The sequence below is a fragment of the Otolemur garnettii genome, unplaced genomic scaffold (genome assembly GCF_000181295.1).
Source record: "Otolemur garnettii isolate 467f Iridium unplaced genomic scaffold, OtoGar3 scaffold00197, whole genome shotgun sequence".
In the NCBI taxonomy this organism is placed as follows: domain Eukaryota; kingdom Metazoa; phylum Chordata; class Mammalia; order Primates; family Galagidae; genus Otolemur; species Otolemur garnettii.
Genome location: NW_003852592.1, coordinates 748,112 through 760,959, shown reverse-complemented (window position 1 = coordinate 760,959; position 12,848 = coordinate 748,112). Strand labels below are relative to the sequence as shown.

The 12,848-nt window shown below is 56.1% G+C and overlaps 1 protein-coding gene across 1 annotated transcript in view; it reads right to left on the bottom strand.

Annotated features, from left to right (window-relative positions):
* ANK1 (ankyrin 1) overlaps positions 1–12,848 on the bottom strand; it is a 194,496-nt gene that overhangs the window by 24,358 nt on the left and 157,290 nt on the right. Inside the window, exons 29-38 of the mRNA XM_012812235.1 lie at positions 12,519–12,730; positions 12,005–12,209; positions 10,966–11,062; positions 10,577–10,805; positions 9,367–9,492; positions 9,147–9,266; positions 7,752–7,830; positions 7,423–7,497; positions 5,385–5,516; positions 4,459–4,605 (exon numbers count right to left, since the gene is read on the bottom strand). Of these exons, the coding sequence (XP_012667689.1) occupies positions 4,459–4,605; positions 5,385–5,516; positions 7,423–7,497; positions 7,752–7,830; positions 9,147–9,266; positions 9,367–9,492; positions 10,577–10,805; positions 10,966–11,062; positions 12,005–12,209; positions 12,519–12,730 (1,422 nt within the window). The remainder of the gene's footprint in view (positions 1–4,458; positions 4,606–5,384; positions 5,517–7,422; positions 7,498–7,751; positions 7,831–9,146; positions 9,267–9,366; positions 9,493–10,576; positions 10,806–10,965; positions 11,063–12,004; positions 12,210–12,518; positions 12,731–12,848) is intronic.

Genomic DNA, 12,848 nt, shown 5'->3' with positions numbered 1-12,848 from the left:
ACATCTGAAATATAGTTGTAGTAACTACCTTCCCACCTTTGCTGCTAATTCTAACTCAGTGGATGCATTTTCCTCACTGTGCGTCCCTTTCTTGACTGGTCATCTTTAATGGGGTGCTGGATGTTGTGAATTTTACATTGCTGGGTGCTGGCTATTTCTGTATTCCTATAAGTATCCTTGAGCTTTGTTTTGTTATGCAGGGAGCAACTTGGGAGCAGTCTGATCATTTTGTATTTTGCTTTTGAAGTTTATTAGGCAGTTCTGGGACTTGGGGGTTAATTTCCCCCCAATCCTGAGACCAGATCCTTCTCTGTCCCTTAACCACTGGCTGTGAATGACCAAGCTGCCTGTTGGAATAGCTGCTTAATACTCAGCTGAAAGCTGCCAGGGGCCCCCTCGGGTCCCCAGATTTTTCTGTCTGTGTAACTGTGTCCTCTCTGGTCCTCTATCTTGGGAAGTGTAGCTGCCTCCGTTGCTCTGGACTCCTAGCACCTTCTCTTCAACTCAGGGAGTCTACGTGGGTTTCCCCGGAGACTCTTCCAAGGCAGTAACCTGGGCGATTGTAGGGCTCACCTCATTTACTTTCCAGGCCTCATGGATGCTGCCCCTTGCTGCCTGGTGTCTAAAGTCTTGAAGACTCATTTCACATGTATTGTCCACTTTTCAGTTTTTGCATTCAGGAGGGTGTATCCAGCCCAGGCTATCCCAGCTTGGCCAGAGGAGGCACGCATCTCACACCGCCACTTGGACATAGCCTGTGAACTGTTCCTCACTCCTGGGAATCTCTGGTGGAAAACTGGAAGAGGGTAGCTCTGCTGGCCATGGGACACCCCAGGTTCATTCTTGGGTAGCCTTTGTGATTTTTCCACTTTCAGACTTCCATGATGTGCATTTTAATGGAGTCTCACCCCAACGAAGCTCCCTCCTTGTCTGTACCCTGGGGTCCTCCCTGGGTCAGTAATTAGGGTCATGCCTGGCTTTTCCTGTTGGGTCCCGGAGGACCCCACCTACCCACCAGGGCTCGGCTCTGAGGCTGCAGACTGCTGTGTCTGGCTGCTGGCAGATTTGCTGTTGTGCTGAGGTGACGCTCCCTGACGTCCAGGGGCATCCTCACCATCTGGGACAGACTGAATCCCCTGGGCTGAGCTCCAGAGTGCCTGTCCCTCTAGTGGTCACACGCACACCTCGGCCGCCAGCCCCTCCCTCAGTGACAGGCCTCTTTAGGGGGCTCCATGTTGGGGAAGTCAGATGACAGGCAACTAGATGCATTGCCCGGGGCACAGTACAGTCAGGCGGTCCCTCCTCATCTCCGCTACGCCTCACTCTGTGCTATCCCAGATGTAATAAATGTCCTACCAGTTTAATGTCAGCAGGGACCAGACAAGAGGGGCACACTCCACCAGCTGCAGTCACTAAAAGTTGATAGAAAAAAAACACATTTCATTTCCAAGCAGACATTAATATGTGTCCGGTTTATCAGACCAATCAGCGCTAATGTTTCCCTTTCACGTAGAACAGCCTGTTTTCTTGCTCTATAGACCATGTTCTCTTTATGCTCGTGTACGTTACTCCAAGGCCCTGGGGCAACTCCTTGCTGTTCAGGAGACACAAACAGGACCTGTGTCCTGGGCCCCTTTCCTCTGGCCAGTCCAGGTGTCAGAGGCAAGAAGAGCCTGTTTCCCTGACAGCACCTGCTGTCTCGGGCTCAAAGACACACAGAGCCATCCATCACTGCCCTGAGTCCCTGAGGGCATCAGGAGGAGGCTCAGACACGCAGAGATACAGGGGAAAGCACCAAGGAGCCCGGTCTGGCCGCAGCATCAGGGCCCAGGGCCAGGCTAGGGTGGGTCAGGCCATTGTGCCCTGCCCCGAGAGGGCTGGAGAAATCGCAGAGCCTGCAGCCTCCCCTCCCTGAGCACTCTAGGCCACCTTCTCTCCAGGCCAGAAAGGCACCTAGTTCCTGAGTGTCTGCTGGGGCAGGGGAGAGTGCCCTGGGCATGGCCCGGGCACCTGCTGGGGACAGAGGCTGAAAGGGGCTGACGAGGCTGGACAGAGCCCCTGGACAGACAGGAGCATTTGATTGTGACCGTCTAAAATCCTCTTATCAGGGCGAGGATGCCTCCTTTGCCAACCCCTTCCAATGGCTTTCCATCACATCCCACCAAGGCAGATCAACTGTCCTCTTGACAGGCCACAGTGGGGAGCCTCCCACCAGGCTCCTCCCTCTGTCCCAGCCTGGTCTCTCATGCCCATGGACACGGCCACACTGCGCCTTCAGAGCTCCATGCCCTACATGCTCCTCCCTGACTTTGCACATGGCACCTTCAAACTTTTGTTCAAACACTGTCCATTCTCACCACACCCTGGATTCCCCAGAGCCCTGACTCAGGTCTGCTTCCTCACATGGCAACCTGCTGGGACATTCCAGAATTCCTTCCTACATTATGTCAGTGGTCTCAACCTTTTTGGCAACAGAGACTGGACAATTTTTCCATAGACTGGGGTGGGAGGGTGTTAGGTCCTCATAAGGAGCACAACCCAGACCCCTCACACGCGCAGTTTGCAGATGGAGCTTTGCTCGCTCCCCAGCATGCTCCCCTGCTACAGTGAGGCTGAGGGGGTGGGGACCACAGCACTACGCAATCGTCTGGTAGTCCTCTGTGAAGCCAGAATCTCATTTTGATTTGTTTTTGGGCATTTGAGCACAGATTTCTCTCTCCCACCCAGAACAGCCCCTGACGTGTAGAGGATGCTTGGGAAGTATTAACCAAATGGGCTGACCAGTGGGGACAGAGCCCTTTCCCCACACATGGGGCAGGCAGAGACCCAGTCCCAGGCGAGGATTTAGGACTGTCAGGCCTCAGTGTGTCTAGGCCTGGGCAGGGCAGGGCCCTGTGGCCAGTGAGGATATTCTTAACGCCTCAGTCTGTAGCCGTCACCATCACGGTTCTGCGACTCGGATGGCCCGCTGTCCTAACAGTGTGTAAGTGGGACACAAAGGAGCAAAATCATGCTGATACGACTTGACTGAATCTGCAGGGTGGACAGCAGGGAGGGAGGGGCTTTGTCACTGGGGTCTCCCAGCGTGTGGCTTCCCTCAACCAGCTACTTAGCGGGGTCATGGCAGTGCTGCGCCAGGCCCCCTGCAGGGCGAGGATGCTGCCCCTACAGGGCAGACCTGGAGGAGCAGAGCACACAGCAGGCAGCACCACACACGACACAGACAACGCCCCGTGCGTACACAGACACAGCCATGAGATGCAAGGGCACACGGCCGGGCATCCACGCCATGCTCCGCGGGGGCTGCTGGCTCTCCTGCACCTGGTGCAGGAAGATACAGTGGAGACAGGCAGAGAGAGAGGATGAGTGAACCAGAGGCCACGATGAGGTCAGAGGCAGAAGGAAAAGGTGACAAGATGTGATCGGATGAACCTACACCCACGGGCACGAGATGGCACGTCTCAGGAGACACAGGACGTGGGACAGAGGACGGGGAGGGCTCGGCAGGAAAGGGTCTGCCTGGCAGGAGGCCCCGGGCCTAGCCCTGCCTGGACCAATGCCCTGCGTGGGAGCGTGACTGTCACCATGCCGTGTCCAGGGTAACATTTCAGACACCAGAGGAAGATGTGTCACAGAACTGAATTTTTTCAAGATCTTAAGGAATCTTAGGCATTTAATCCACCTTGGTGATTTTAAAGAGGAGGAAGTGGCTCACATCTCCAGGAGGCAGCAGGAGCCAGGCCTCCTGGGTTGGTGCACTGGGCCGAGGTGGAAGCGGGGCCTCTGACCTGTGCCTGTGTTGGGGCATAGAGAGTGCGGGCAAGAAGGAGGGCACGGGGAGCCCCAGCCGGCCCTCCCTGGAGGAGACTGGGCCTTGAGGAGCAGCTGGGACACTGGGAGCAAAGGTCACACCAGGGACTCCCTGCCACACGGAACCCCAATGGAGAAGGGGAAGGGTTGAGGGGAAAGGGAGAGACTGGACTGCAGGAAAAAGCAAACCGCTTAGCCCCAGACATAGCTGCAGCAGTGTTTGTAAACACCATCCAGTTAATTCATGTTAGACCTCAGCCAGAATCTCCATACTCACTGCTGCTCAAACACCAGGTGATTCACAGAGGGGGATACTGATGCCCCACAGAGGGCCCATGCCCTGTGAAGAGCTGCAGGGGACGTTCATAGCCAAGTAGGGGCAGAGGCCGGCCGGCCACCCCCAGCCTCATCTCTTTCCTACTTTCCTTACCCTGTTGGGGCCCTGGCCCTGAGGACAAGGGCCAGGGAGATGCTGGGCACAGGGGACAGCGGAGCACGCCCACCTGCACAGGGGCCAGTCTCTCCCGCTCACCTCTGCTTTCCCACGAAGAGGAGGAAGAGATGGATTGGGGGGATGAAATACTGTGGGAAGTGGCCACCAGTGCTGGAGCCCGGAAGGTGGTGGTGCCCACTGCAGGACGCACTCACCATTCATCTGGGACGGTGACAGTGAGTAGTCGCGGTCGGTGTGCCGCCGGTCTGGCTTCAGGCTGCGGCTGTGCCTGCCCGCACCCTCTAGCATGCTCACCAGCTCCGAACGGTCGATGTTCCTCAGTGCCGTGTACAAGTTCTCCACTGCCGGGAAAATGACAAGGGGCTGTGACTGAGGGCGGCGGGGAGTGTCCTGCCAGCTCTGAAACTGGGGGCCGGGAGGAAAAGGGAGAAGGGAGAGGATCGAGGATCATTTCTTTTGGAAGGTGCCTCTTTGGAGGAGAATACTTTTCTATATTTCAATAGATCTCTCCCACATACTAGAAGTGGTCCATTTAAAGGCACAGTAAGATTGTATGCTGTTTTTTTTTATTGTTGTGTGTTACTTTAAGAGGATACTGCAAGGTGATAAGCACTAGATTTTGCCCTCTTCACATTCTTGGTCCTTGCCAGTTGACTTGAGATGCAAATGTAAGCACCCAATTTCCTCCTGTGGGAATCTGGTGGAGGAGGAGCTGGAAGGGAGTGAGAGGAATCCTCCTTCCAGGCTGGAGAAGGAGAATCAAGAACCCTGTCACACTGGGATTCCAAAGAACCCTGTTGAGAAATCCAACAGGAAGACTTCAAAGGGATGAGTCCCGCACCCTGTTTACAAGCTGTCACCTAGGAGCGCTAGTGAAATTTTAACCTGCTCCACAGACAGAAAGACTTAGGCCACAGTTCTCTGGTAATGTCTTCTGGCAGGACTGGGTAGCAGACCTATTGATTCTGAGATGTGTGTCTCTGTATGTGAGACAGACTGTCACACAGGACTGACACCAAGGCCAGCACCGTGCGCAGAGGTCAGAGGAGGGGCTGCTGGGTGCGGCGGTGCCAGCACAGGTCACAGGGAGGGAAGGTCCCCCGGGCTCAGCGGTACTAACTCTTTGCATCTTTGCCTTCACGGATGACCCAGAGGTTCAGCAAGGCTGCGCTCTGCTCCAGCAAGGAGTTGGGGTTTTCCACTCGGATCCTGTTGACGTCTTCCACGCTAAACTGCAGCTCCCGGGCCAACTCTGCAAGCAAAAGGCCAGGGCCAGGGTGAGCCAAGCCAGGCTCCAGCTCCAAGGCAATGCTTCGTGGAGTGGAGATAACAGCAGGGAGCAAGGGCAGTTACTGTGCAGCCTTCCTCTGCATTTGGTATTTCCTCTGACCAAGAAACACCTTGTGAAATGCAAACACCTACATCTTTGTATCCCCAGAAAATGGGGAGGGCGAGGGCAGGGACTTCATGAATGATGACTTCATAAATGACGACTAAATGAACGAACTAGGGCCCTCTCCATCTGTCCTGACTGGAGGGCAGTGAGTCTGGCCAGGAGGGCGCTGGGCCCGCAGGTTCCCACCCCAGTGCTGCTCGCACCGTCTCAGGATGCCACCCACGTGCCACCCAGGATCAGTTACAACAGAAACGCATCTCTGTACTTATGTTTCTTCAGGGAGAGGCACTGTCGACATTTAAAATGAAAATCAGAGTTCTCATCTGAACACAAGGCGCTACCATAGAGAGCTTTCCCCATTATTTTTATTGTTATTTCTCACAAGTGCTTTAGAAGGGAGGACAGCAGTAGAGTCTAATTTCAAGGATGGAGACCGGGGAGAAAGTGATAATGAGTGTCAGAAGATGCAGGTACAACCGGCACACGCACACACAAGCACCTGCATGCACACACACACCCCCGCACACACCGGCACATATACACACACACACCTGCATACACAGGCCCACACACCTGCATGCACACGCACACCTGCACACACACACACCTGCATGCGCACTCACACACACCTGCACGCACATACACCTGCACGCACACACACACCAGCATATATACACACACACACCTGCATACACAGGCCCACACCTGCACGCACACACAAGCACCTGCACGCACACACACCTGCATGCACACACACGCCAGCACACACCAGCATATATACACACACACACCTGCATACACAGGCCCACACCTGCACGCACACGCAAGCACCTGCACACACACACACCTGCACGCACATACACCTGCATGTGCATACACACACGCACACACACACATAGACACACGCCTCCATGCACAGACATACATACTTGCACTTGCATACACACACAATTGCAATAGACACACTCCTCCACACACACACACCTGCATACATGCTCACACTTGCATGCACACACCCCTACACACATACCTACACACATCCCACATCCATGCACACTTCCACATGCACACGCAGAGCTAGCAGTCCCTGAACTTCTGAGCCTGTCCCACTGCCCTGCAGGACGTTACCTGCTAAGGGTTTCTGACCACTCACACGAATGCTAACAAAAGACAGGGAAGGGGAGGAAGAGGAGAGTTCCCTGATGACAGCACGCCTGGAGCTTTCACTGTTTGTCCCCCTCACTTTATGTAAGAGCCACCCCAGAGCCGGCAGGGCTTCTGGAGACTCAGCCACAGCAGAGCTTTCAAATGCAACAGGCTGAGACGCCCTTTCCTCCCTCCTCTTCCTCCACAGAGCGAGACGTGCAGAGTGAGGAACCGTAGACGGCCGTCGGGAGGTCTAGGTTTTGTTACTGTTTGTTTGATTTGTTTTTCTGGGCTCTCTCACTAACTAGCTACACAACAAAGTCATTCTGTTCGGCCGGATCTCAGTTGTCCCTTCTGTAAAATGGGGTGAACTAGATAAATTCTAAGGTCTCCTGGAATGTCAGGAGTTGATTTTTAGGAATCAAAACCAGACAGAGTAGAGGAGGGGGGCTCTTCCCCTGGCACCCGAAGGTGCTGCTTACTGACAGAGCCATCTGAGGCTGTCACTTGTCAGACGCACCATGGGTGGTGCAAGGAGGGTTAGAAGCTTCCTGCGTGGTCCTGAAGGAGCAGGAGGGAGCTGTCCCCCCTCCCAGATACACAGTCACCGACTCACCCGCCCAGCTGAGGCCGAGGTGCTCTGAGATGATAGCCATCTTCATGTCTGCCCGGTCTGTCCCACTGAGAAAACCTGGGGAAAAGCATGAGATTTCATTCAGCAGCCGTGGCAGGGCACAGAGCTGACGGGCCTGAGGAGGTGGCCCCATGAGGGCTCAGGCCACAGGGTCCCTTTGGACACTGGCTGCCTCCTGACTCTATGGGGGCCGGGGACACCCCAGTCTGGGTTCCACCTGCCACACACAAAGTGGGCAGAGCTCGTGCCAGCTGAGGGGTGGGCTTGCTCCCAAAAAGGGAGCAGATATGTCACCACAGAGAGGTCTGTACCCAGTGTGGACTCGCTGAGGACGCTGTATCTCAGGGCCAGGGGTGTCAGGGTCCTCCTCCTGTCGTCAGCAATGCTCCCCTGCAGAAGAAAGATGGAGAAAGGGTCCTCTGGGCATGGGGCTCTAACAGTGGGTGACCTGAGCCCTTTGCTGCGGGAGGGATGATGATCCTGGGCCTGGTAATGACCAGCAGCTCCATGTTGGAGGCTTAACATAAAGAGTGAAACGTGTGAGGAGGTGGGAGTGGAAGGACGAGGCTGGGGCTCACGTGCCTCCATCGTCATCCCATCACCTAAAGCAGGGCACACACACACCACCCTCATCACGTGGGAGGCCCTGTTTAATGTTCACAACCTGTGAGGCGGTTCCCATTTCACTGAGGAGAAAACCGAAGCCCAGAGAGGCTAAGTGACTTGCCCAAGATCACCCAGCTAATGAGCAGCGAAGCAGGGATTTGACCTTAAAACCAAGTATTTCTTGGGTGGCACCTGTGGCTCAAAGGAGTAAGGCGCCGGCCCCATATGCCGGAGGTGGTGGGTTCAAACCCGGCCCCGGCCAAAAACTGCAAAAATAAAAACAAAAAAACAAGTATTTCTTTCTAGATTCCTTTCTGCTCAAAATAACTGTTTTTGATACTGGCTTAACGCTTCACACCATGGCCCTGTGCAAAAGCACCCAGGCGCTTGCTGGAAGCTGCAGAAAACCTTCTTTAGGAAGAAGAGTTGGTTCCCCTTCATCTCCAAAAAGAAAAGAGTGGTTGAGACATAGACATGTAAATGTAACCTGGCGAGTTTAGCATGAAAGGCTAACGGTTTTTAAAAAATAGCAACTCACAAAAACCAAGGTAACATTCTGGAGATACATAATCAGTCCCAAGTCCCAAACACAGGCCTAGACTGTGACACGTTCACAGGTAGCGACTCCTTGGCTGAGCTAAAAGGCCGGGGTATTTTCAGTGGCTGAGGACACCGGGATCCCCCCCTTTGAGGGCGAGCACCCAGGGAAGGTCAGTGAGTCGACGTAGTGAGGCCTGCGGGCGTCTGGGTGGCTGTCAGTGGCCCGAGTGGCAGATGCCGCAAGGGTACCTTTGTGGTTCTCTTTCCACACTAGGGGTCTCGGGGCCCACAGCACAAACAAGCCGCCCCCTTCTGACACTGACATTTGGTCCTCATGCCACATGACCAGAGTCGGACTGGCCTTTGCAGAAAGAGCCAGGGGACGCCTTCCTGCCAGGCCACGGAATAAATGATCAGAGGACAGCATGCACCTTTGTGTCTCTGGGAATTAAAGGCAGTGTTTCAGCAGGAAGAAGCCCCCTCAGTGCCTGGTCTGGCGTCTGTTTGGGAACCCCCGAGGGGAACCCGTCTCTGCAGGGGTACTGGTCGGGGCGGCTCACCTTGGTGCAGGGGGGCATGGCGATGTTGAGGTGGCAGAGGATGTGCTGGGTGTCCTCGTACTTCATCGCCTTGCGCAGGAAGGACAGGGACCCTGCTGGCTCCCGACTGCTGTCCCTCACCTAACGTCAACCACAGGAAAGGAAGGGTCAGGCTCCTCCTCCAGGCCGGCTGGGTCAGAGGCTCCTGCCCAGACCCCGGGGAGAGGGGCGCCTCCCGCACCTTCACAGGTATGGCCAGACGGTTCTCCCGGAACGACTGGAAGAGGAAGTTCCGCTGCTGGGCGGCTTTCTTCACAGGTACCAGGTTTCCGGCGAGTTCTGCAAACAGGGACATTCCTTCTAACACCTGCAGGAAAGGAGGCAGATGCGGCTTGTCAGGTAGAAATGTCCAGATGTCCTGCCCACAAGCCTCTGTCTTTCCCTCCCTGAGACACACCCCTGCCTGGGAGAGGCCCCGGGGATGTGCTCTGAGTAGCCCAGAGTGTGTTTTGGAGAAGGCTTTACTTTCAGGGTTGGGATGCACACGGCATGTTCCCTTACTGCAGAGGCCCTGAGAACAACCAGTCTGCAACCCCCCCGTGCTGCTGACAGGCACCCCAGAGCCCCACTGGGGCACCATAATGGGGCTTTATTTGCCCACAGACAGCTCAAGCCTGAGAAGTATGAGGAAGCTCCTGCTGTACTTTCATCTCACCTACGACAGAGGTCCTTGCTGTGTGTATAAAGCTCTCAGTGGAGACCTCGCCATTAACCCATTTGACAGGTGAGGAAACTGAGGCCCAGGGAGAATGACTGCTTTGCCCAGTGCCTGTACGGGGCAGAATCCAGGGCCCAGAGTCTAGCCCTGTGCCCACCCGACTGGACCTGCCGCCTTCCATGGGGAGACTCAGCAGATTCTGAGGCTGGCTACTCACTGCCTCACGTGTGTTACACGTCTGAACAGGACAGGGTACCCTGACATCATGAACAGGACAGGGTACCCTGACATCAGTGGCCATGCCTTCACTCCTCCGGTGGTTTGTCCCACACCCTTCCCTACCTCCCCAAACCCTGGTTCTGGGTTCAGACAACTTAATCTTTGCCTCACCACTCACTTAGCTGTGTGCCATTGGGCAAGTTCCCTGACCAGCAGGGGTCAGACAGGCACAGACAACTGAGGCTTGAGACTGTGCAGGAGAAGGCACATACACAGATGCTGACTCCTACACAGACCGGGGGGCCCACACTGCTGCCATCCCTGAGAGACGTGCAGTGACGTCCCTCGCCTTTGCTGAAGGGTCTCTAAGATGCTTCTCAAGGGCAGTTGGAGAGACATAGCCTCACAGCCCCTCTGCAGAGGGTGGGTCCCCCGGAAAACAGCCCCATGAGTGTTTGTGGCCAGAGGCGTCATCTCACTGTGGGAGCCCAGTGCTGAGGGACTGGGGCCGCACCTCGATGTCTCTGCTCCGCGCCACCTCGACAAAGTTCTCGTGCTGCTCGAGGGTCTTGTCCACCTTGTCGTCCGTCATGCAGTAGCAGCGTAGGCGTCCTTCTCGGGGGTCATTCATCTTGGCAAAAATGACGAACTTGGCCATGTAGGGCACTGCAGTGAGCTCCTTGTAGAGCAGGGTGGCGAAGTTCACAGCCTCAGCCGTGCGGGGGCAGTCCGACAACCAAAACCTGAAAAAGGAGAGGATGAGTTACAAGCATGTTCCTAAGGGCGCCACTTCCTCCTGCGAGCCATGCCAGTGCTTCCCTGACACCGCTGGGGCTCAGGGGATTCAGCGTGGGAGGGGCGGCTTCGGCCCCCACATGCTGGCTGGGGCTGGGCGCGTCTCACCTGGCAGAGACGTTGGTGGTGAAGTTGGCACACTCGTTGGCGTACACGAGCTTGGTGGTTCCGGTTATATCTTCCCACTGGGCTTGGTCTGTTCCTCCTGTAACAGCAGCAGAAATGGGTCTGGGGGCCAGGTGCAGTGGCTCATGCCTGTAATCCTAGTACTCTGGGAGGCTGAGGCAGGTGGATTGCTTGAGCTCACAGGTTCCAGACCAGCCTGATCAAGAGCAAGATCCCATCTCTAAAATTAGCCAGGTGTTGTGGGGAGGTGCCTGTAGTCCCAGCTACTCAGGAGGCTGAGGCAAGAGGATTGGTTGAACTCAACAGTTTGAGGTTGCTGTCAGCTATGATGCCATGGTACTCTACCAAAGGTGACAAAGTGAGACTCTCTCAAAAAAAAAAAGGAAAAGAAATGGAACTAGGGGGTGGCGACTGTGGCTTAGTGGGTAGGGTGCCAGCCCTATATACCAAGGGTGGCGGATTCAAACCCAGTCCTGGCCAAACTGCAACAGAAAACTAGCCAGGCATTCTGGTGGGTGCCTGTGGTCCCAGCTACTCGGGAGGCTGAGGCAAGAGAATCACCTAAGCCCAGGAGTTGGAGGTTGCCGTGAGCTGTGTGATGCCACAGCACTCTACCGAGGGCAATAAAGTGAGACTCTGTCTCTACAAAAAAAAAAAAAAAAAGAAAGAAAAAGAAAAAGAAATGGGACAGGAACAGTCCTCAAGACACAGGCATGCAGCTTACTGAACACTAAGGTCCTGGTGTATCGGAGCTGAGATGGCACACCTGGGTGGAGCCTGCCTCATCTGTGGCCCTGGGCCCCTGCTTCCTGGCCCTCTGCTCCTCCCCCCAGAGGCCGGCACACATACACTTCCACCCAGATGCGTCCACCTCCACCTCCACGCCCAGATGCGTCCACCTCCACCTCCACGCCCAGGAAGCCAACAAAACTAGGACTTCACCCTCCACAGCCACCCACCCCCGTGTCTGTGCCACCGGGAGGGCTGCATCCAGAAAACAGGACCGAGGTGGGGCCCTCACCAATCACGCTGCAGAGCAGACGCAGGCTGGTGGTGTCTCCCTCCCCGCTGTCCCTCGGGTTGTCCGTCCACGAAGGAGGCAGTGGGATCCGGAGCCCGATGGGCCGGTGGAACTTCCGGCGCCTGGGCTCCACGGTGACAATGGGACTGAAGGTGGCCTGGTTGCCCAGGAGCTTGGTGACTAGCTCGTCTGGGACAGGCTGGGCCTGTGAAACGCCAAAGGCAGAACACTCAGGCCCCAGCAGGAGAGCAGCCGTCAGCACACGGGGCGAGGGCTGTGCGGGGCCCTATGGGTTGTGTGGACGCCCCTGTGCTGAGCCACCAGGCTTTAGGGCGAAGGTTATTGTGGCATCTCAGGACTCACGAGGGAGCAGTGCCTCATCCCTCCCTGCCCCACTGACATGTGAGCTGCAAGGTCAGCGCTCTACTATGGGGTTCTAAGGCGCTGCCCAAAGTGTGGGAAGCGCATGGGCTTCCCGAAGGCCCAGGCACCCAGCGGGGACGGGATGCCTCACCTGCAGAGCCAGCTTCACCCTCTTAGTGACGGCGTTTTCTGGGAATGTCGCCTGCACCAGGGGCACCAGCCTGCTCTTTAGAGAGCCCCCCTCGGGGCCGACCGTGTCGTAGTCCTGGCAGAGCCGAGACATGATCACAAAGTACAGGGGGAAGTCGGTGGTGATGATGCGACAGACCCTCTTCTTCTCCAGCTCCTCCAGGCTCCCCAGCTCTGCAATCACACGCAGAGGCCACCCTGTCACGCTGAGCACAGGCCGGGCCGTGCTGGGGCCCTGCGCATGTGCCCTCCCCAGGGCCTGGCAGTGAGCTGGGCCTGAGGAGAAGCGACC